This window comes from Aulostomus chinensis, chromosome 16, assembly GCF_037954235.1.
Source record: "Aulostomus chinensis isolate RoL2024-O1b breed Wild chromosome 16, RoL_Achi_v1.0, whole genome shotgun sequence".
NCBI lineage: Eukaryota > Metazoa > Chordata > Actinopteri > Syngnathiformes > Aulostomidae > Aulostomus > Aulostomus chinensis.
In genome coordinates this window covers 12,854,420-12,880,093 of record NC_141335.1, presented here as the reverse complement: position 1 = coordinate 12,880,093, position 25,674 = coordinate 12,854,420, and the positions used below count along the sequence as shown (strand labels likewise).

Genomic DNA, 25,674 nt, shown 5'->3' with positions numbered 1-25,674 from the left:
ATAGCAGTTTGCCCTCCTGACAGCTTCATGCAATATTAATGGAAGGTTTCCATAGTCTCACAGACCCTGCAGTTATTTATTCATAACCTCATGAATGCCTTAACTGACCCCTGACATGTACGCACACCTGTCACAGGACGGAAATGTTGCTTCCTCACATACCAGTCCACACACAAACACACTAGCTGACCACTGCTTAACCTTGCGTCTTTTCTTATGTAATCGGATGTCTGGAGTGAGCACGGTCTGGTGGAGCAGATGGAGATGCTCCTGAGCACTGCGACTGAAAGGAGTAGCAACTTTCACTGTCACCGTTTTGAGCACAACGTGGTCCAATAATGTTTCACTAGAACACATAACTGAAACCAGTGTAACAATAAATCAGAAGCCTCAAGCCCCTACAGCAGCACCATCGCACACTGTGACGCACAATTATAGTTCCACCTTCAACCTATGTCATAGCAGCTAATCTTTTCTCCAGCAAACCACTTGTCACCTACATTGCGTCATTTGTGAAACACTGAGTGCAGCGATACCGTGATGCGAGACCTGACTTACTGCTGATTACACTGCCGTCTTGCTGCACTAAGATAAGGTGTGTGTGGGAGTAATAGCACCGTACATGCCTCGCAGGATATGTTTGTGAGTATGTGAGTACGTCCTGATAAGGTTATACATGCCTGAGGTAAATTGTTCACTTGACATCAGCCACAATGCACCTGTCTCATTCATCATGGTGAGCAGTATAGGTAACCTAAAGAACAGCCTGCAGCCTTGATTGTTCCATCACTTCACCTCTCTCCTCTCTGCACCACTGGAACAGCAAAATCTCCCACACGAGTCAGAGTCAAGCCCGAACGCCCCAACCCAACCCCTGGAAAAAATATGTACATATAGTCGCAAACACGTGTGCACATTTAAGGATACGTATCTTAGACTATAGTCGTCCTTGCCTGCGTACATTTATGTACCTTTGGGCTGCTTTAGGTTTAGTATGCAGAGGGATTCAAGCAGACCAGGTAAGGGATAAAGGTGTCTTTTCTGCTGACCGTCCTCCTCGCCTCTCCTCTTCTGGCCTCACCTCTCCTCTCTTCTTCTGTCCTCTCCCCTTCTCTCCTCACCACCGAACATCCTGGTCATATCACTTTTTCTTCAACGAAAACAGGTTTAATCATCCACTAGTAACCCTGCAGTATATCCATCAGTTCCAAATGGCACTGATGTGGAAACAAAACCGGGGTGAATTTAAGACTTTTCGTCATCTTTGCCACAAATTCAACCGTCTGTGTTCGAGCCAGACTCTAACATTGTACAGTTAGTACTGAATTTGAAAAATGGCCTGCAGCAAAAAATATAAATTTGGAACCGCCGAAACTCTATCACTTGCTTCATTTGTTTACCCTGATTTTTGGTGATGTAGAAAATGACGCACAAAAAAATAATGTGAAAACAGGTATTTACTTGTCTACTTACAATGAGAAAGAAATCATTCTGCTTTTTTTTTTAGGGTTTACCTGGGTTTAAAAACCTGCACAGAAGTGGTGGGTATGCGCATTGAGAAAAGGGTCCATGATCTTTTCCATGTTAGAGCTTTCAGTAATGACTGTGAGGTTTCACTCTCGTGTGGTCTGGAGAAAGCCAAGGGGGCTGTAGTCCTCAGGATGATCTACGGATGGGGGGTCCTTTTGGTCAGCAGTCATTAAGGCTCCTGCTCACCACAGTTTGCGGAGTGCCTTTTTTCTCCAGCTCACCACCCAGCTTGTGCTCACGATCCATCTCGGTGCAGCGATTCACCTCTACCAAGTGCACTCAGGTCTAAGTGTGTTCAGTTTACGTGATGATTGAAGTCGCTTCTGACAGTGTGTATTGAAGTGACAGTCCTGTGATCTAGTATCCGGTGCCTGTGGTTCGGTGTGGTGGATCTGTCATCATAGCAGCTCACTAACTCTGACCTCAGACCAGCGCTTCCAGGAAAAGCTGTCATTCGATCTTCGGGATCTGTTTTCCACTTTCTAGGCACAAAGAGGCATCTTAAACTAACGTAGCAGGACCACACAGTGTGTGTATGAGTGTGTGTGTGAATGACAGAGCAGCCACCCAGATTTGTTGGTTTTCTAAATGGTAACACCAGTACTTCTGAGCCAGTGGTCATGTTCCCATCTATGTATTTTGATGCATGTTTTGAGCTATTACATTAATAAAGGAGATGGAAACCTCTTGTTCAAACAAGCTCTGATGTACCCAAGAGACTTTTTTTTTCAACTCCATCATTTTTTTGTGACTCAGAATGCAGAAAGAGCCAACTGCTTATATTCCTTTGTTCACTCTGGAGTGAAACAAATGATGCAGCGGCGAAAAAGCACCTTTGTGTTCAAGACAACTATTTATACTTTCAAGGTAAATAGACTTAAAGTCTCATGAGACTGACCAGCAGTTCCACTGCCACCATCCCTTTGCCGATTCCTAAATTATGTCTTCATCTCGAGGCAGTAGCAACTTGGCTAATTCAAGCTAGTAGTTAAGGACAATTAAAACTTGGCAAACTCAAGACCTCTCTCCATTTGTCACTGCTAGATGCTATAGACGACCTCTTCCTCAGGTTTTTACAGCCTTGTGTAACGTTGTCTGTATCACCATCTTCTGATGAATTGTATAGCCAGGTTTATTAACTCCAAACCAGTCAATGGTTGTGACATTTCCAAAGTTTCCAAAAAATCTGTGAGACTTTTTCAAGGAAACACAGTTGTCATTGTTTCTGGTTTGTTTTAATGGCAATGATAATGGACCTGTTGAGTTTTTCCTCTCCCCTGCCTTCTGTTATTCTCACACTCGTCCTCTATTGTCTAGCAGGCAGACATCATGATGGATGGGCAGGACTCGGCCTTGTCCGTGTGCAAAGCCACGCTATCGTACACCCCGCCGTCAGTTGATAGCCCCTGTAAGTGTTTGTCATGATCGATGCCGCTCAAGCCTGCTCCATCATTCAGCTTGACTGCCAATGAAAGCCTCGGACGCACTCACAGAAACACAAGTAGACATAATGGTATGGGGGGAAATTAAGGTAAATCGAGAGCCAGGTTGTCAGATAGATTTTCTCCTTTCTTTCTTCACCATATCAACTCTTTCTTTTGCTTCACGGGTGGCAGCAAAAAAACGCCGCCAAAATGTATGCGCTCATATGGTATTTTTAAGGCTACAAATACACATCATGAATCATTTACAGTGAAAGCAGAGATGTGGACAACAGTTAAAGTGGATTCATCGCGATCTGTGTGTGCGTGTGCGTGTGCGTGTGTGTGTGAGAGAGCGAGAGAGAGCCCTCATGTGGACTTGATAAGTTCCACTGACATTGTGTTTTCTCTTGGTGGTTGTTGAGTGTTCCAGTCTGTGTGTTTCTCGTTGGTTGGTGAGCTGTAGATGATTAGAGCGGAGTCCATCCATGAAATCCCCTTTAGGTCTCATCGAAAGGAGACAGATTGTGGATGTGTGTGTGTTATGAGAACGAGAGACAGCTTGCGGTATTTTTCAACACTAGAATAAATCACAAGACGCCTCCACATGCCCCCTTTTTCCTCCTGTCCAGCGTAAGACAGTTAAATATATGAATGATGACTGTGCTATGACAACCCGTAGGGTCTGCTGGAAATGAGATAGAGCTGCTTGATGACTTATTTCCTGAAGTCCATACGAACAAAAGTGACACCGCAGAGAACAGAGAGTGAAGTGACATGCTTCTCTGCTCAAATATTTCCCCGCCTGTTTGTACTGGTTTTAGGAGACTGGTGTTGGCATTGGTGTTCAAAAGATGAAAAATACAGTAGATCTACAAAGACAAACAGATGTTATTGAATTATGCAGCATGTGGTACTGGTGCAGTATTTGTTTTTCATTAAGGTTCTCTTTAGAGCCTATATTTAGTCCGAGAAGAGACTTTATCTCCTGGGTTTTGAGTGAGTATTCCTAAGGCACCATGTTTCCTCCTTTTATAAAAGTTTATCAAGTTCTCCTCCCTCTGAGCTCCATCCAGCTCCACATGTCCTCTCTCATCTCCATCACAAATGGAATAGAGCAGTTCCACACACTCTGAGCTATGTATCGTGTGTGTGTGTGTGTGTGTGTGTGTGTGTGTGTGTGTGTGTGTGTGTGTGTGTGTGTGTGTGTGTGTATGTGTTTGTGTCTCGTTTTCATCTTTTAATCAGGGGTGCAAAACTGATTCTAGATTCAGAAGCAATTCTCAGTTCATTACACTAACACCTGTGATGTTGATCATGTTGGGAGAGGAAAGGCGGTGTTTTAACTCTAGGATCCAGGGTGGAGAGGTTCTGAGGAGCACAGTCGTGTATTTCTTGGCCTGGTCTTTGTGGTTTGCCTGTTTGATTTCCCGGACAATCACCAGGGAAGCCTGTGTAGCGGAGGAATGTTCGTTTATAGAAAAAGTCAGATTACTGTGTTCGTCCAACTATAACTTAATTTTTAAAATACACATTAACACATTAGTCTGAAATACTTTTCAAAGTCAGACTGGCATACCTAGATATGCGTCTATGCATTCTGTCATCAGGCATTATGTTGGTTGCCTCTTTCAGTGGCTTGAGGGCTTTTGCCATGTCTTCTTTGATGGTGACATCAGGTTTCTTTCTCAGAGTTCAGATGATGTTTCTGCTTTGTCTCATAAGGAGAAAAAAGAATAGAGCACAAATGGCTTGTTATTGCTCAAGGACTTTGTCGACCATTTCCAAACACTATTCCATCTTGTAGCCACATCAATGAAAGTTTTCTTCTGCTTGTGTTGTTTAATTTTTCTTTTGTTGATTTTTTTTCTTTCTCCTGCAGCTTTTTTAACACCAAAAATAGCATTCTGGCTAATTCTGGTATTTCCAGAATTACCATGTGTTTTATTAATATGTGCAGTCTCTTCTTAGATAAGCTAAACCTAAAATCTTAGTCCAGTAGATGTGTCACATGCGCTAGCTTCAGAGCAAAGTTAATGGTGTGTTTGTTTGTACTTGAAGCTACCCAGTTGCTAAGCTGCTACCATGTCCGTTTCTTTCCTGTTTTGATGCCAAGTAAGTAATTGGCTTGAAACTGGTGTGACAATATGGCGCCATCTATGGGATTGGTCGAAATTCATGGCAGGAAAAATGCAGAACAACAGGAAAAATGCAGAACAACTTTGTTAACAGACATAAAAACTATTAAGTGATTTTTGTACTGACAAGGACAGAATCATCAGTTGAGTTTTTTTTTTAATTATTTTAACCTCCAGCTGCCGACTGTAATCATGATAGTGACCATGGCAATGGATGTGCTGCATCAGACCCAAACATGAAGAACAGGCAGACGAGAGAACCATTGGGGTGGGGGTGGGGGGGGGTATAATTTAGCAAAAAGTGAAGGTGTGCTGCAGAAAGGATAAAAAGGTGAGGAAGCATGAGGGTGAGAGAAAAGGTACAGATACTCTTGACCGCACACAGAAACACTCAATCACTCTCTCTGGGCCACACACACACACACACACACACACATGCGCCTGTGTTTTGGCAAGCACCCAAAGGCCCTGCAGCCTAGATCCATACTCCTCACCTCCTTCTATTTATGTTGTCCCCCACTCTTAACACCTTCCCTCTTTTTTCATCTGCCTGACACTGCGGGTTCATTCTCTTCTGTAGCTCTTTGTGCCTCAGCCAACAATATGTCTGCACATCATTTTTTTTCACTCTCAACAAGTGCGCCTTTATAGACTCTAGACCTCTTTAAAATTCAGTAACAGACGATAATCAAGTGATAATATTCCCTCTTATTCTCTCAGTCGTTGCTTCACTCTTTCTCTGTCTTTGCCTAATCGCTGCTTGCTGCACTGACGGGGCTAATAAAGCAGGGAGGCTCCACTCCCATGCCAGGTTTGATCAAGCCAACACCAACTCCCCATTTTCCATACCAACCGCAAGAGAGAACTGTCTTTTAGACAAGTTTGAGTCAGCTTTGTCAGGATCAAGAAAAGTCTTATGCTCCTGTAGAGCCTCCCATTACTGTGTTACGGATATGACGCAAATGTGGCACACGGATCAGATGTTGATGTGTTCCTCTGAGAGCAATTAACTGACGCAATGAATAAACACTAACATCAACAATTTATGAGTAATTTCACTGACACGTAATTTGCGTCATGTCAGGGATTTTTTTAAAGCTAAATGTGTTCCTCCGTCAATTAGTGGGTGTATCTTTGTTGGTGTGTTTCCAGGTTGAGCCCCTTCTTTCTAAAGGTGTATGTATGTACAATTGTTTATGTGTGTGTCTACTTGTTATTTTTTACTGTGAAGGGAGGAAGAGAGTAGTTAGCAGTTTGTGGCAGCACACTACGGCTACTTTTAACAGCGCTCACACACCTCATTAACTCTCTTAATGAGAAAGTAATCAGACACACTCCCCTCATCCGCTTTAGGTCTTTTTCTCTTCTTTAAATGGAATAATAAAATTAAGAGTATTTGACAAGGGTAAACATGTTTTTATCGAGTAATCAGGTCAAGAAATGAAGAAAACCAACACTAATAATTTTAGATGGCTCATATAATGATGAATGCACTCAATTTGGCATGTGTACCATGCAGGCAGTTATTTGTCAGTGTGAAATCTAATCCAAATGGAGGTAAAAATCACTTTTTTTTTCACCAATCAACAGTCTCTGCTGGCTTTTAAGTCACAGTTTGACTGTAGAACACGCAATGCCGTGAGTTATGGACTGATGAAACAAAGGTGAGGGGTTGTGAAAGCTTTGTGTGTGCCACGTCTGTACAACTGAGGATGAAGTGAAGCTTTGGTGTTGAAAAGTTTCCATCTGGCACCTTTAGGTTCATCCACATTGCAACGTCAAAGCACTAACCTGCAGAACATTACTGCACTTTTATGCCAGCTCACATGACAGGTATGCCAGTATTTTATGTTTTTTTGGGGGGGGGGGGTTCAGAGAGAAGTACAAGAATGTGAACTTCAAATGTTTTCGTCTGTCTTCGGTGAACAGTTGAGGGAAGCATCTCTCTGCTTGAAATCTTAACGTAACACTCAAGTTTGTTTACTAGAAAACTGCAAACAGACTGACTGAAGGTGAGAGAACCATAGGTGTGAAGGGCGTCACTGTGTGAGGTGCAGATTTCCATGTAAATCCTTAAATGGCAGCATGTTATTCAAAACAATTAAACTGAGGTATTACAACATCACATTATTACATCTGATTTATGAACCTTATTGTCAACCGCTGTTGTCAGCTATGGAGGCAGAGGTTATGAAATCACAAGCCTATGAAAGAGGCAGTTGTTTGTGTGGGCAAGCATTTGTGTCCATGTCTCATATATGCATTAGAGGTTTCATCGAAAGCCTCAGACTCCCACACTGTGAAAACCTCAGGGTTTTAACTGGCAAAGTTTCTCCTGTCTCTTTTGCTGCGAAAAATAAAGATTAAAAAGTTACTATAATGCTAATCTGTTTGCAGTGATTGGCGGATTTAAAATCATTGATTACGCAGTCACAGTGGGTGTTTATGCGATGAGGAAGAGAGTTGTGTACAGTATTAGTGCAGTTTACTGAGATAGAGATCAGAGGTTAATGATGTGAATCAGACAGGAACCAGACATTACCTTCAGCACACGGCTAATCTCCAGACCAGGCGCCTTGAGCTACGTCTGATAACGTCGCTAATTATACCAGATAAAGACTTAGCAGGGATTCTTGTAAACAAGCATATCAGGGCTTTTACACTGGCTAAAGAATATCAGCGTTTGAGGTCTAGTAATCGCCTTAATACTTCTGACCGCAGCATGTCAGGAACTGGCCTTCATAGGGCGAAGCACACCTGAAAACATGTGTTGCCTCATCATTAGAGCTACAATGGGAATGAACTGTGAGCAACGTCACCTAAGGAGAGCCAGGCAGCATTAATAAACTAACTGCCTTGCTTGAAGCATGTAGTGCATTAAGGTAAATCTAGACCAGGCTGTTGGAACACTCTCTGATATTGGCTCACACACACCTGTAATGAAAAAGACTTGCTGTGCGCAGGAAATAAGGAAACAAAAGGTTGCAGGGCTGACATCATTACAGCGATCTGTGAAAGGCCTGGAGACCTGGCGGCTGCAGCCATGCCTCAGGATAGTCTACATAGCATTGTAATGAGTGTATGGAAGGAGTCTGGGCAGTGGAGGCAGAGCCGTGGGTCTGACAGTTTCCATGAATCCTTTTAGAGTGAACAGAGCCCTGCGAGGGGACTGACGTCTACAGGTTATGACCTGAGCTCCTGCTTCTGAAACTTGTCTGCTTCATTTTCCTGTCATCACAATCCGATGACCACAGATCCTGAGATTAGCTGAAATAATACACAAACACATATATTTAAAGTGTATTGGCAAGTCACATGCTAGACTGATGGAGAAACAAAGTGGAAGGGACATGTTTTTGTCTTGTTGCCACGTCTTGCCTCGCCAATTTGATTGGTAACTCCAGCTGAAGTTTTATTTTTATGTTTGGATGCTTTTTTAAGTGATGCACTGTGGTGGCAATCTGTTGAAGAGCTGTAACATTAGATTTACTGCCACGATTTAGCAAAGGAGGTCATGGTAGCCAAAATCCCTCTTTGTGGTGACTGTTCTCACATTATCGTGTCTGTTTTTGAAGCCATCAGTGTGCTTCCCTGAAAATCTGCTTCCAAACTCATCAGAAATGTCAAACTTCTCTCATTCAACACAGTTGAGGCTGAGCTCAGAACAGACCAGTGAGGGGCAACCACAGACTATGTAAAATACAGCATGGTCTCCCACAGAAATGTCCCGTTTGCCATTTTAAGAATGTGTGAATGCAGAAATGTAGCGTAGCTAAATTTAATATCTTACTGGCTCTTGTAGGAGTTGAACCCGTCGATAAATCCTTGAAGGACACAGAAGACTACAGACTCCAAACCATGACCACTGTGATTATTCTGTTAGATCTGAGAGTGGAGGGAAAGCGAAAGGCAGTGTTTCTGGCAACATTCATGGCATCATTTTTTTGGGCACACATTGTCCTCAGGCAGAGCTGCACTTCTACAGCAACTTCCCTCAACCTCGGTGTCTAATCCAATCAAACAGCACCATAAGTAGCATATAGATCCCTCCAGCCAATCCTGTTAGAGCATGCTAAGAGGATATGGGGGTTTTACTGTGTGGATTCCTCCTTAAAGCTTGTATTACTTACACACATTGTCTTCATGTTGTCCTCCTGTCATCTCATGTCTGTCCTTCCTCCTCTTCTCGATCCTTAATTTTAGCGGTTCCAAAACTGTTCAGTTAGCACAGATGAGTTATTAACCAGCAATACTGGCTCTATTTGTTCTGATCATAGAAATGCTGTGTATATCTGCATATTGTTTTGGCCATCCTGTTGCGTGTGCTTCGATGGAGGTTCGGTCACTTTAAGTGCCTAGAAGAAAAGAAAAATCCTGCTTAAATGCAAATATTAACTGTCACTATGCTCACATAATGGGTCAGTTGACGGATCACGTGTGTTTCAAGCTGTTAACACTAATTGGCCAATCAAAACACAGCCAAAATATTGTTTTAAATTTCAACAGCTATATTGTATTTATCTTTACAAAAATGAAGGCCCATCGAATCATTGAAAACACGTGTATATTTCTGTAAATCATCTTATGACCCCCTATCTCACAACCCACAATGGGGCTCCAAACCCCACTTCGGCAGCCCCTGGCCTGCTAACTCAACATTGCACATCACTGTTATCATTATTGATACCCAGTAGGGAATTCACATATTTAGACACACACCAACAGACACATACATTCCTCCTAGATGTCCAGGGGTAGAGGACAGAAACAGTTCCTGCTGTACAGCAGCCAAGTACGTATATGTGTGTGCGTGTTGGTTTTGTTATTACAGGAAGGTGAGGATAAGGTGAGCGGACCAATTAGTCATCAGATAGAGAGCAGGGCCAGGTAGACCAAAAGCATTCCTCTCGCACAGAGTCGACTTGATAAGAAGCAGTAGGTGCCAGACTGACTCAGCTTTCAACTCTGCACCGATGCCAAAAGAACAACAAAGACGCCAGAGGGTGAACAACCGCTCTGACTCGCAAGCTTGCTTGCAAGGAGACATAAACCTGGTTTAATGTTAAAGAAACTATCCTGAAAAATATGATCAAAATATAGCAGTCGACTAATTGCTGTCAACAGCTAAATTGCCTGCTAGTATCTCGGAGAAAGCAGATGTGACTCAGATCTGCAGGAGAAATTAAACACCAAAGCCTCAGATGACAGAATTAGAATGTGTGAGTATTTATGTCCTCTTTGAATACAAGCCAGACAAGTGTGTTTCTTTCATTTGCACATCTGTACATGCACATTTGTATTAGCTTAGAATAGCAGCCAGACTCAGCCCTTTGTCTGTAAAGTTGGAATGTAATTAAGTAAAGACTGCTGCTTTGTTTGTTTATCCAAGATATTAATTTTATAACTGTTCAGTGACGCTTTGTATTAAATTCACAGTCATGTTTGAAAACGACGAAACTCTAAAGAGGGAATTTAGAACTGAGATGAGACTTTTTCTGCATCAGAGTCACATGGTCGTCTCCATTGCTCCGCCCCTTTATTGGTGGGTCCTGAGTCTTGGGCTCCAAAGTCACCAAAGAAAAAAAATCTGACCCATTTTTGACAAGGAACTTATCTTTTGAACATTATGATACTAAAATACGATGTCTCAGACACCAGACAGATGAATCAGGAGATTAACTTTGTTCGAGACTCAGCAACCAAGTCCAGCAAGATCTGTCAACACTTCTTGCTATCATGGCACTGAACTGTCAGTCTGGGTTCACTGCGGTGCTGCTGATGGTCTCCAACTGGATACAGAGAAATCGAAAGGAATGTATGATAGATTGACAGTAAAACTTTCTTTCATTCATCAACATGACAAAAACACTTCCAAATGAGGTGGGGGATTGCCATGTTCGAAGTCAAATGCAGACGACTGCCGCCTGCTGAACTGAAGCAATATTTTCTCTCATGCATGTGCTCAACATTTTCTGTTGGCTGCTGTCTTTGCAGTGTCTTCAAGCGCTACTGTACTTCTGGCTAAGAAACAGGTGACATGAAGCGATGTGTATCTGGGCCTTCGGGAGACTGGAAGTGTCGACCATTTGATACTATTTCTGCAGCTCCTAGAAAATGACCCCTGTCATATTATATTTCTGGCACAAAACCGCACTCATTTTGTCAATTTCCGCTCTCAAAAAACGTTTTTGTAGGCGCACAACTCAGACCCCAGGACGAGTACTTTTTGAATAGCACAATAATAAAACAGCTATATGTCTGAATGCATATACCCTGTCCAATGCGCGCTGACGCAAAATCCATCACATAATGTCATTGCCTTCACAACATTCAAAGCAAACACATCCATCACTGCTTGTGGTGTATTTACAGATTAATTTCTGCACCACCATAAAGAAGCAACCAGCCATTCATTAGACAGATTGCACAACTCAGCCTCTGTGGTGTGCTTTTTTTCTCCTCTTTTGTATCACATTTAAACACTGTGCAATAAAATTCTGGAAATAATGACCCAGTGGGGACTGTATGTGAGAATGATGTGTCTTGGGAACTCATTTTGATATTACCCCATGGGGCTTTACAAGTGTGGACACTTCTGTGTGCATCATGGGATAGCGTGCTGTGGTGCACATAAATAAGTCGTGTTGTGTTGTGTAGTTTTATAGATTCTGGGCTTGTGCTTAAGCCTCTCTATGGGTGACCATAAGTACTCTGTTTACGTCTGTCCAAGTTGTTGGAGCCTTGCCTGTGTGTGTGTGTGTGTGTGTGTGTGTGTGTGTGTGTGTGTGTGCATGTGCATTAGTGTGTTAAGAAAGGCCCTGGAGTTTTGCGGTGTGTGTTGAAGAAGGGCAGAGCCTTTCTGAATGAGGTTAGCGCGCCATTTAAACGACAGACAAAAGACCGTGCTAATTAAAACTATGGCTTCTTGTGTTTCACTCACTCTCTCCTCTCTTCTCTGGCCCTCCCCTCGGCTCCCTCACTCTCTTATTTTCCACGCACATGCACTTTTCGAATGCCTAATTTGTACCCAAAGTTAAGCATGCTGCACACACACACACACACACACACACACACACACACACACACACACACACACCGGCTATTTTAGACGATAATGTTCTTTGTGTGAGAGCTTTCCTACTTAATCTATCCTGCAGGCTCGGTGAAGACCCCTGATTGGCTGCTGTCATAAGGCATGTTTGGTAGTGCAGGTATAGAGACAACGCATTATAGCGTGATTGATGCTGAATAATACAGATATTGAATGCGCTGTTAGAGGAGGTCTAAGTGTGGTTTGAATTGTAAAACAGAGTGACACCAACCAGAGTATGAACTCGTTGAAGGAAATGCTTTTAACACTGGGAGTCAAAGATTTTCAGAGAAAATTATTCAAATGTGCTCAACTATTATGGTGGGTTGTATTTTTTAAAAGCCCTCGTTCTGCCAAAGCAGCCACCGCTTCTCCGGTATATGCAGCTAACCTCCTCTTTATGTCGTCTCTACAGAGATCTGAGTGAGAACTTCATCCAATCCATCCCAAGAAAAGCTTTCAGAGGAGCGACAGACATCAAGAACCTGTGAGTGTTTTATCATTGATCATCCCGACATATGAGGAATATTTTCATTTAAACATTTGGTCTTTGGTCAGTAAATACCATTACATTTCCCATAACCTTTGTAAACGTCACTGTCTGGTTGTGTTTAAGTCTAAGTCCTGTAGTATGACGCGAAAACTAGAAAACCGATGATATCCAGCTCGTCCTTGTGATAAGTTCGTCTAAAAAGACGAACAGGTTTTCAGAAGTTGCCAGTTGAATAAACTTCAGTGCAACCATGCTAACAGGTCATTTCTTTTTGAATCCAAGTCAAGTCTCAAGTCTGTCTTTCTCCGAAATTTATGCTAATATCCCCAAATGATGTCTGTCTCTCGATTCATGTCTGACAAGCAGGTGGAGGCACAGGAATGTTGATGATTTATAGTTGTCATGGCGACGCCAGCACTAGAAAACAATCATCTTTTTATGTGTCCAGCCAACACAAATCCAATTAAGTTAATATCGCACAGTGCAAAGAGCAAGCTAACGTATTAGCACAACCAGTATCCACAAAGTGTTGAATGGTTGTTGTTTTTTTTTCTGTGATGTAATGTTTGGAAAATAATTTAACATTTGTAAGACACAAACCTGCAATGGACTGACAACCTGTCTAGGGTGCCTCTTGCCCCCACCCCCACCCCCCACCATAAATGAACAAATACATAAATAACAAACAAATGTAATTAAGCTAAGCATATGTTAACCATGTTTTTCAACCTGAACCTCACTTTACACATTTCCAAGAGACTCACTTATTCAGATGTGTTTTTAGGTGAAGTTTGACGTTGGTAGCTCCAACTCCTTATTCTGACACCACAAATGTTGCATGTAGCAGTTTTCTGTTCATACTTTCTGGGAATTTTTCTAAACCGATTTTTATAGTTTTATCTCTTTGGCCACACCTACAGACAGATGCATAAGGATACACATGACAGGAGGGAATGATATTCCGCTCGTAGATCTTTAATATTAATGCACCACATAAAGATTGTTTATGAGTCTCAAAGCCTGAGCCCAAGTCAAGTCTCAAGTCTTTTAAGGATGAGTCAAAGTTAGTTTGAGTTAATGGTCCTCAAGTAGCACATGACGTGCATACTGGTGTGTGTTTGCATGTTCTGTCGATAAAATGTCATTATAATTTAGTAGACCAACTACCTCTCTCACGAGCACACATTCACACACACACACACACACACACACACACACACACACACACACACACACACACACACACACACACACACACACACACACACAGCTCCCCAAAGCTTGATTTACATATCCTTTGGCGTATACGCACATTCTCACACAGATTTATGATGCGCATCGATGCAGATAAACAATCAGTAACATCCCTTCGTCCCGCTCCTGGGGTTACATGAGCTGCGCTGAGCCGGCCAGTATTGATTTACTATTGTCCATCAGTGCACTACTTACTGTATCGATGATAACAACAACCGCATAGGGAGAAAAGGGAATCTGTATGTGTTGTGTAACACTCTTTCTTATTCTTTTATTCTGTCTCTTTTATATTTTGCAGTCAGCTGGATAAAAACCACATCAGCTGCATCGAAGACGGTGCCTTCAGAGCTCTGAGAGGTTTGGAAGTACTGTAAGTGCAAGCAGCTCCACCCTACTTCATTCCATTAAATCACTTAGTCAGATTGAGGTATTGTTTTGCAATGCTAATAACCATAACTAATATAGCGCAAACCTTTAATTAGTGAATATGCCAAAATGCCCCCCCTTGTGTCTCATGGGGGGGGGGGGGGGCATGCATCATCAAGGCTTAGCTATTAAGTCATTGTTCTACACAGTTGACAGCAGCATTCCCCTCCATCACATTAACGTCCTCCACCCACTCTAGCCCTGGGCAGTCCATCTGACAAGGGGGTCCCACTATCCTGATCAAAAATCCCATTCAAGGGAGGACTCCACTGTGTACGCATTTGTGTTGTGAACATTTAATTAATCATTCCTTGTCAAACTTTTTATTCATTGGCTTTTGTTTGAGCTCTCCACCTGAAACAAAATAGACAGTCGCAGCACAAAAGGGCTATGACAGCCTTATTATTTTTACGGTGAAAGACCATGTTCTCCATGTATGTGTGTGTGTTTTCTCGTTTTAAGGGGGTGGGGGAGACAAAAAAAAAAGGCCATTAAAGGCTACTTTCAAGGTGTGGATGGATTGCAGATGTAGTGATAGGGTTGTCATAATGGCCTAAGTGGGAATGGGGGGTTGTTTTGATGGGGCCTGTATGTATAGGTTTAATGGGGGGAGGGGGACGGGTTGAAATATAGTAAAGGGTTATTAGGCTGATTGAAATGATCTTCCTCTCTCGCTGCAGCTGATGCCCAGTGTTTGAGGAAAATGTGTGTCTATAGAACGACTGATGTGTGTATTCGCTTTCGAGTGTGCGTAGGAGGTGCAAGGGCTTCCCATCTGCATGGAATGAGGTGATATATTCCCAGTGGGATGCCAGCATGAGAGAACAGAGATGGAAAATAGATCTAAAATAAACAAAACTGTTTTTGAAGTATAAATTCAAAAATGGCTGCACTGGCTATGTTCTCTTTACAGAACTCTGAACAACAACAACATCAGCAGCATTCCGGTTTCCAGCTTCAACCACATGCCGAAACTACGAACCTTGTGAGTTGCACCTTCTCCCACTTCAGTACTTTATATTTTGCACTCTCAGAATAATGTTGCAAATGTATTTAGGCACTGTGGAGAAAGTGCTGAATGGGAGTAGATATCGTTCCAGGCGGCGTTGGACGTCTGCCATAACCACAGAGCACCACAGAGGGGTCTGTAGCAAAGCCAGGAGCCATTATCCTCTCCATCTAAAGTATACACAACAACAACTGGCCCTTATAGACGCAAATAGCCCTCTAAGCCTATTGTGTATTGTGCATTGTATGTGATTACTAAATATGACATTATGTACAAATTAAGACAATTACGCCTGGAGAACCGCTCAGAGCCGTGACTCCACTGTTCTTGCGGTGGCATTTTGGCCTTCCTTACTCCCATGGGGGGGTTATATTTTTTTCGTCTTTCTGATTGTTTGTCGGTGCACATGGATTTTGGCATCCAGAAGTCCACCACAGCAGAGCAAGTTATTCTGGACAAGCACAGCATTCCAGGAATGCCATGTTTGGAGTATTGGGTTTAGAAAAGTCTACTTCTGAAATGTGCCATTTACAATGATCCGTGTAGCATATGATTTTGTGTGTTTCACCACAGCGGTTGGTTGTGACGAGCTCTCGGAAAGAATAGACACTTTTTATGCTATTTGTGTCTTCAGCTGCTGTCAAATTAAAGTCAGGGTTGTTTTTTTCTCCGTCTTTTACCAGCCGTCTCCACTCCAACAATCTCAACTGTGACTGTCACCTCGCCTGGTTGGCCCAGTGGCTCAGACAGCGACCGACTATCGGCCTGTTCACCCAGTGTACGGCTCCAGCTGAACTCCGAGGTCTCAATGTGGCAGAGGTCCAAAAACATGAATTCAGCTGCTTGGGTGAGATTCCAGTCTTGCACATAACTTACCACAATATTTGACATCGTATAATATTGTATTTTACATTTTGGTTGAACACCGTGCTTTGATCCTCTCATCCCCACTGCATTCTCATGTTCACCTGGCAGCCACCTGACAGCTCCTGTGCCTCTGGGCAACCCTACAGCTCCCCTCTTGCCCTTTCATGTGTCTCCAGCTTCCAGCAGCTGGCTGTCATAACAGGAAAATACCCACCATGTATAGAACACCCAGCTGGAGCAGAAGCTGCCCCCACTGACAACAGTACCCCTCTCCTCATTATTCATGGCTTCTCACCTCCTTGCACACGGATTAGTGTGGCTTTGAACCCCTAGTATGTGTGTGTAACATGTGCATGAGGGCGTGGCATGCCGTGCACCGGGGTTATCATATCAGGACAATGGAGAAAGCGAGTGAGAACCCCCAGTCCCCACAAGGCCATCTTACAATAACACCAGCTGTGAGGAGTGTTTGTTGCATCTCCTTGTTTGTGTGTGTGTGTGTGTGAGTGTGTGTGAGTTTGTGGGTGTGTGTCCCTCTAAGTCTCTGTTCATGGTTTGTGATTTTTATGCAGCCATACAGCGTGACAGCACAGATCATTAACTATTCATCGCCCAGGGAAAGCGACTCAAAGCGTGGGAGTGTAACCACTCCAGATATGATGAGAGAGGAAGGAAAGTTTGGGGTGCAAAGACATTCTGATCAAGGAAGTTGCTCGATGTTGCAGGTCACATCAGCAGCCTAATTGTTCTCTGTGACTGGTCAAACTTTTTGAGGAAGAAAACAAAAAAATGAATAAATAACTACTTCAAGTATTTTAACTTTTCTCCGCTTAAATACATAGTCCTGCATTTACACAAACGCATACACCCATTTTCTCCTTGAGTGGATGAGTGACCAGAAGTTGAACTCCCTGTGAAGGACTCATTAGGGATTGCTTGCTGGCACACACGCACACACACGCACACGCACGCACGCACACACACACACACGCACGCACACTTTTTTTCTTTTATTTTGAGAGTGCAGTACTGTGTTTTTGCATGTATATGTAGTTGTGACCAGGCCAGGCCACCTGCAGGGGATTTGGGGCGGGGTGGCGCTGTGTTGGAAGAGAGTAATAGGGAGAAGAGTTGTTGTTCAGACAGAGAGAGGGAGAGAGAGAGAAAGAGAGAGATGACAAAAAAGGGGTACTTAGCTGCAGCTTTCTCAGCATCATGACTCACTGACTATCATTTCCAGAGTGCAGCTGGATAGCATCACAATACAGTAAATTTTTGTTCGTAATGAGCATGAATAACACATTTACTGCTTCACTTGGAGTGAAATGTCATACTTTCCAGTCAACTGTTTCCATCGTTTTCTTTTCAAAAGTCATGCTTAAGCCTAGCAATTCAAATCTATGTTTAATCATTTTGAAAAAATTATATTCACTGATTATTTATAACTAATGATGATAAAACCGTTGAATATCACATAAAAAAAATAAGAACAATTTTAGATCTATACAGTTGGGACATAACTACCCAATAACTGCAGTTGCTGACATTAACAATATGCAGTAATCAATCTTGTGTACTTCAAACAGGTGCACAGCAGGAAACTCTGGCCTTTTTCAGGGCCTGAGAACTGTAAATCTTGGCAGAAAACATGTTTCCCACATGTCCCTTTAAAAGAAAGAAGCAGAACAATATGGGTCTAAATCATGTGCAACCACACACCCATAATCCTCCAACTGTAGTGAAGATTAGAGAGGCTTTAACTCATCTCAGTGTCCATTTTATTTTACAAAACATCAGCAAGTAGAGCCTCTTTGCGCTCCGTGAACAAGTTTTAAATGTAATGCAGGGCTGTTAGTACCACTTTTTGGATATTGGACAGAAAATGACTATTCTACTGAATTACAGCTCCCAAGACATAATAAATGAAGTAAAAATGTAAGGTTGGAAATGAATAATGAACTTAATAGGTGAAATAAAATACAAATCCTGTAGTGGAGGATAAATAAAGAGGTAGAAACAGGGGAGAACGAGTGAACCCAACTACTGTGCTTCAGCGGCATTTCAGAAAGGACAAATGGGAGGATGCCAGTGATAAAACTAAATTTTGAAAGGATGGGAGAAATGAAGTGGAGTGACTGGCAGCAATGTGAGACTGAAAATGAGAACTTTTAGATGGGTGGGAGAGCAGAGAGAGGAGGAGGAGGGGAAATGGTGAAAGCAAATACAACAGGGGAAATGGGATGGGAGGAAAAGCAGTGGAGACATTGGATGGGAACGCAATAATGGGGAAAACAGAAGTAGTAAGAGCAGGGGACAAGAGTACATCAAACAGCTTCACCTCAAGTATATCTGTCAAAGAGCTGTCACTGTTAAGACTGCTCCAGCTGTGCTGTGCACTCTCCCTGATCCCAAACCTGTCAAATATGCCATGTTAGATCAGAAGGGAGTGCTGCTCTGCCCTACACCTGATCCCAGATCTGTCAAACCTCTGCCATCGCGGATCACAAGCCCTCAGATCACGCGGGCTTAGCGACTGTGTGAACTGTGTTGATTCTCACAATGCTATTTGTCTTGTTTATGCGATTCCCAGGTCTGTCAAAGCATCTCATTGACCAGCTGACCTTTGACACCGTTAAATGACCATAAAGCTAGAAGCTGAAGCATGATGTCGCAGCAAAATTTCTTGACATGGAGTTTTTAAGCACTCACTTCACCCATCACTCGCTTCCTCTCCGCGACTCTATTCCCTCTTCACTCTCTGCTCCAACATTTTCCACACTAGCTGAGCGATGGATAGAAAGATAATCAAATATTCATGGTTTGAAACCCGGATTAGTAATGCTGTGTAAATGAGGCAATTTAAAAGTCTGTTTTATTCATTTTATCTGGGTTAGGCTTACATCCACACATCTTGTACACACTTTTCTACACACACACACACACACACACACACACACACACACAAACACACACACACACACACACATGGTTGTACAAGGCGCCTGCTTTCAACACATCATTGACAGTGTCGGAGCTATTTGAACAGGTGTCTAGAGACCGCATGATGGGTTGTGTGCTCTGTATGCAAATTGAAAAGTTGAAGTGTTTTAGAACAAATGAAAGTGAAGAGGTGGGGGTTGTAACGCTGAATGTGCAGAATGGCACGAGTTATACCCAGAGAACGCAGACTCAGGAGGAACATTTGAGTCGAGATCAATGGATGTTATTGGAGGCCTTCAATCACTTCCCCACTTCTATTATTCATGTCTTTCTTCTCCTCTCTGTACAGGATGGCACTCTTTTGATAAATAACCCAGTTTCTGGCCCATTGATTCTCAAGGATGTATAGCTTTATAATAGTGTTTCATTTCTTTCTCTCAATGTCAAAGCATCTGTGTTCATTTGCAATTCACTTTATACTGTAAGACAAGATATGTTGACAGCATGAACAACAGCAAATCAGGTTAAGCTCCACATGTGTGGAGTTGCTCAATGTCTTGGCACAAATCCTCAAACAATGATCCAGCTTTATGTCCCACCGCTCTAAAACCAGATTCACCTATGCTCACTCGCCTAAGGGGGCCACATCTTCTCCTGGTCCTGCCCCAGTTAATCCTCACTGTCGTCTTCTTCTCTGTCCAGGACACCAGGAGTCATCCAGCCTGCAGCCGTGTAGCACTGGAGGAGGTTCCTGCCCTGCCATGTGTACTTGCAGTAACAACATCGTAGACTGTAGGGGGAAAGGTCTCACTGACATCCCAGCCAACCTGCCTGACAGCATGGCTGAAATGTAAGCACCTCCTTGTTTTTATGTACACACAGTAAAGTTTAGATCAGGGGTTCCTGAGCTGGAGACTGGGGACCACAGGGGCTCCTTCAGGATCTTTCAGGGAATCCTTCGTAAAACAGATCTGCAGATGAAATTGACTCAATTTCTGACACATCTGTGATGTAATCTTTCACAAATTATGCTGTATGTGTGTCATCAGCTGCTAAGGTATTGAAATTAGATGTTGTGCGAATGGAAAAAAAACAAAAAAAACCAAACTTACAAGGCTGCAGGTCCAGTTTGATAAAATGAACGTTCTTCACTGAATTGAAAAGCCAACCACCAAGAATAGTTCCTACTCATGTCTATAGTCTATGGGTTAATCTTGTACACACCGTATTTTTCGTATGTAAATATACAGCAAACCATTTACTTGCTAGGAGCCTTAAACAGAAAATTTAAAGGGCCTGAACAAAGTTGCATGTAGAGCCATTTCGTCAGTTTCTTTCTTCAATTTAATAGCTATTCACTACAGCACTACACAGTGTATTAAGAAATAGCACCTGGTTATGTATGTGGACATTTTGCAACTAAAGCTCAGTACCTAGAGTCCAGTTAACATCAGACCCTAGATTGACTACACTCTTTCAAAAGAACTGCAAGGAGTGGGATGCCAAACTAGCCAGGAAAGAGAAGCTAGCTCTCACCACTGACTGCTGGAGACTTCATCGATGCTGAGTGGGAGATGTAGTCCAGTGCATATCTGCCAGGCTGATGCCTCTCATAGGACACATCATTTTTTGAAAATTTACCTGTTCGTTGCCGGTTAATAGGTGTCAGGATATCAAAAGCAAAATATACCAAATTGATATCCCAAGTACATAAACAAAGTGTTTCACAAAATATTTCATGCAGCTCCATATGGATGAGATATACCTGATCGTCACAGAAGATTTGAGATAATCCCGACTCTACAGGTGTTTCTGAATATGATTACTTACCTCTTTGAGGAACAGACTGGAAAGAGGACTTTACAGCTGCAGTCAAGGGAAGGGAAAAGAGAAGGTGTTAAGGATTTCATGCTGTCTAAGAATGCAGTACATTTGTACTTTTATCTGTAGTTTCCTTATTGGGTGGCATGGTGGTGCAGTGGTTAGCACTGTCGCCTCACAGCAAGAAGGTTCCGAATTGGAGCCCTGGCTCCATCACAGGATCTTTCTGTGTGAGTCTCCATGTTCTCCCTGTTCCTGCGTGGGTTCTCTCCAGGTACTCCAGCTTCCTCCCACAGTCCAAAGACATCAAGAGGGGACGAGGCTGATTGATACTCTAAATTGACCGTAGGCGTGACTGTGAGTGTGAATGGTTGTCTGTCTCTATGTGTTGGTCCAGTGATGGACTGGCAACCCATCCAGGGTGAACCCTGCCTGTCACCCAAAGGCAGCTGGCATAGGCTCCAGGTCCCCGCGACTCTTAACAGGATAAGTAGAAGAAAATGGATGAATGATGGATGGATGGATAGTTTTTTTTCATTGTCTTTTCACCAAAACTGTCAAAGTCACTCAATTTCATCAATCATGTCCAGCTCAGAATGATGCGATTTCTCTCCCAGATGGTCCAACAGATGACCCTCATGACAATAATATTGTGGTATCAATTTTAAACTCCTTAAGCCTGCAGAACTTATCAGCAGAGGAAAGCGATGAAATGCAGGGGACATTCACAGCTGCAGAGGTCCCTAAAGCATGACACTGCAGGGTACTGGTTGGCGTGTGTATAGTGAAGATACATGTTACCATATGTACCGATTTAAACATGCATGTTGTATGTGCATTATGTGTTGTTTTAGGTGTCTTTTCTCACCCGTTGCAGAGATATCCATCCATTTACTGAGCGACACATGTAGACCTACATGCTCTTATCAGCTCAGATGGCTGTGAACCGCACGCAAGTGCTTTGCTAACCCCCCCATTTATCAGTCCTCCAACATCTGTCTGGGCATTAACTATTTACAGCCCACTGTAATTCCTGGGAATGCTGGGCCAAACTTTAGTGCTTTTACTTTCTTTATCAGGGGTTTAATGCCCCTGGCAGAAATCGACCTGAAAGACTGTGATTTATGCACATTTAGGAAAAGTGTGGCTGAAGGGAGAACACCAGCATGTCTTTCCAGGGAGCATGAATGTGTAGTGAGGAGGACACCATGAGTTTCTAGGTCTCCTCCTCCCTATGGGGTCTGTTTATAAATACCCAGCTAGCATGGAAGTCACAGATCCCATGTTCCCCAACAACCCTGACCCATTTCTAATGCCGTGCTGTGCTAAATGTCCTAATTTGGACATACAGTTCACACTTGTGTGTGTTCTTGTCAGACTGAGTGACCACCTACAAAGTATTTCACTTCAAATCTTGCATAATAACTTCTAAAATATAAATATTCAGCCACTCCCATGTTTTATGGATAGTAGGCCTCCTTGGTATGCCAACCAGCTGTGAAGTCCCACAAGTAGAAGATCTGAAATGTGATGTATGAACCCAATAAGTAGCCAGCAGCACTAATGGGAGACAAGGGAGAGTGAGGAAGGATAGCTCTACCATGAACAGGTTTTATAGACAGTAGATATTCTCTGATGAGTGAAGACATTTTTAAAGTCTCACTGCCCTTCATATCTAATTGGTACTTAACCGTGCCCTGCTAATAAACCCCGCTATGATTCATCTTTTACAAGACCAGGGTGAAACACGAGTGTATATCATCAGCATTCCTCCTTTCCTGCCCATCAGAGCCTTCCTTTCCCAAAACACCCCTTCCCTCTTTCGCTCTCCTCCACCTCTTGATTCTTTCTCCCCTGTCTTATCACTCTCACTCCCAGCTTGCCAAATCACCATGGGCAGGTCGGAGGAGGCAGATCAACACCGAAGGAATAAAAATCGAAGAGGGGGGGATTCCGCTCTTTTATTTGGTACAGAGGGTTTGATCTGTGCTTGAAGTTCATTATAAAATCAGTTTCAATTACAGCAAGGCGGGCTGCTGGGTATCAAGGCCAGTCTAATGCCTTGTTAATGAGGCACTTGGAAACTCTCTCTCTCACACACACACACACACACACACACACACACACACACACACTTACTTTCACAGCCACACACACGCATGCTGCTCTCATTATGTACAAATCGGAGAACTGCAACCTCCCTGCCCTGCTCTCGCCTAATGACTGCCAGTGTTGTGTTTATGGCTGTAGGGATGTGAGCTGGTTTCTGTACGCTGCTCTTGTGAGACCAGGCCCAGTTAGCCTAAACACTACCACAACAGATGATTATGCACTGTAGTCTGAACTCCTCCATAACCCCCCCCCCGCTTTTCATGCACTGCTGCGGTCCTGCCATCCATTCCTGACTCTTGCACGAACTGGCTGAAAAGGCACGACGTGTTTCCTCATAATGAAAGCCATGCTCCGACTTTAATGAAGGGGATGAATACCATTGATTGGGCTGATACAAACACAGGCAGACTCCCACAAATGCTCAGTCTGATAAAATTGGATGGGAGACATTGATTGACCATTTGAAGGCGACAGAGAGATTGTTCCTTTTTTCTCTGCCAGAGGGAGCAGCTTCTTTGTTGATTGGGGGATTTAGTCGCTTGCACATATTGATCTGCCAGGAATGACAATTTGAAGGCTAAAAACTTGTCAGACGGCAACGTGTGTCCTTGTCTTGCTTGGTTTGGTATATGCTGACACACAGCATGTAGGCAAACACATACTCAACCAATGCATATGCAGTGCCAGACTGGTTAGGACCAGTCAGACAGACTGGTTGATGAGAGAAGGCGCTAAAGCCACTTGGCCCTCCGTGCTGCCGCATGGTGAGGGCAGAGGAACCGCAGCACCGTCACTCTGCTCTAAATCCACAGACACTTTGGGACAGGCAGACGAAAACAGATACAAGAGCATGTCCACCGCAGGAATCTGTGGTCTGGAATCACCGCTATCCCAGGAATGTCAATGGCGCAGCTACAACGCTCCATATACACCGAGGCCACTCCTTTGGGGGTGGGAGGGGGGGCAGATGTTTGATTGAAAAATTTGGAAACCGTTAAGTGGTTGTGGTTTATGTCTCACAAAACATTTACCGCATAAACATAGCAATGCAGGAGGTCTTAGGCCTGTAGTAAATCTTAAATGTCTCTAATAGAATAATTAAACTGTTTGGAAATGTTTTTACTCCAAGTAATCAGTTAGCAGGGGGGTGCCTCCATCAATCAACTGTATAATGACAAGGAACTTTGCAGGTTTGAAAATGTTTTTCATTTCCTTGTGGTGAAATATGGCATTTTAATGATTTTAGCCCTCGTGTTGTCCTCCAATTCACTGACATCTTTTATCGTTGGGGTCAGTCTGACCCCCAATAATTTACACTTCCAGTAAAAGATCGTAATTCAAATTGTTACACAGGTTTATGTGTGAGTGACAAATCCATAAATCACCATAAAATCTCACTGTCTGATCCAAAATTGGAAAGACAGACCTTTCTTTTTTTTCTGTTATCAAAAATGTTATTTTCAGGGTCAATCTGACTCAGGAAACACAAGCACAGTTTCAAACTATTGGTCCCATTTATCTAGATTTGCTTGCTTTTTATTGTCAGAATGGACAACGACCACAAAATGAAGCCGATATTCATCCAGTCATATCAGGGTATTTGTTTGTGAGGTAATCGCTGTACCTACCTGTCACATGTCACAGGGTTTTCTGTGAAATGGCTGAAAATATCACACCTCCATTGTCAGGCTGTTGCTGGCCTGTGTTTATCCAACTGTCCCCATGAATGCAACTCTGCTCTCAGGTTGTCGTGGTTTTAAAAGTGTTACTTTCATAACTTTCCTCTTTTTTTGAGAGTTTCTGGAGGAGTCTGCTGGTGGTTGAGAGACAAGAGAGTTAACACATCATAGAAAGATGCCTCCCAATCAGGGCTCTCCTCACTATTATTGTCAAACAAATAAACTGCTCTGTGACTTTTACTTTAAAATACAGCTACCCTTTGCTCCAAGATCATTTTTAATTGTAGGGGAGCCCTAAGGAGGGCAAACAAACCGCTAATGGAAATTATTTGGAAGGCTGTTCTGCCAGCCATTATATGTTTGTTCCTTTCTGATGTCATGTCATCAGTAAGTTAATGTCCTGAGACAGTTAAGGAAAACTTAGAAAATGTGAAGTAAACAAATCATGCAAGCTATTTATTTAAAACATTAAATCAAGTTAACCCTAAAGATGATAGGGAGGTCACGTACCTCCACTGCTCCTGTGATAGCAGCAAGCCAGTTCCTCCCGCTCAGGTCTCCTGTTCTGCTGAAAAGCAGCATGGCAGGACAACCAGACAGGACCACAGCTGGTTCCCTCCAGACCCTGCTAAGCCCTGTTAAGGACAGTTTTAAAAGCTGTCAACTGACCTGCAGATAAACAGCCCTCTGCCAGCCACACCAGGGAATTGGTCTGGGACCGACCGAAGTAGCAGCCGGCCTGAAACACACAGACATGCATGACCACACTAATGGGCTTTAGAGCTGTCTGTTTCTCCATGACCATCTGACACTGATTAGGGTCTGAGACTGTTCTACTAAATGACCAAGTGTATGTTTTGTGTTTCAATTGTCTGTGTGGTGAGATTTCGACAA

The 25,674-nt window shown here is 43.1% G+C and overlaps 1 protein-coding gene across 5 annotated transcripts in view; it reads left to right on the top strand.

Annotated features, from left to right (window-relative positions):
* Positions 1–25,674, top strand: part of slit1a (slit homolog 1a (Drosophila)) — a 90,270-nt gene that overhangs the window by 38,137 nt on the left and 26,459 nt on the right. For all 5 annotated transcript variants that reach the window (XM_086179760.1, XM_086179764.1, XM_086179761.1 and 2 more), the window contains exons 5-9: positions 12,595–12,666; positions 14,225–14,296; positions 15,266–15,337; positions 16,045–16,208; positions 19,871–20,018. In XM_086179760.1, the coding sequence (XP_086035886.1) occupies positions 12,595–12,666; positions 14,225–14,296; positions 15,266–15,337; positions 16,045–16,208; positions 19,871–20,018 (528 nt within the window). The remainder of the gene's footprint in view (positions 1–12,594; positions 12,667–14,224; positions 14,297–15,265; positions 15,338–16,044; positions 16,209–19,870; positions 20,019–25,674) is intronic.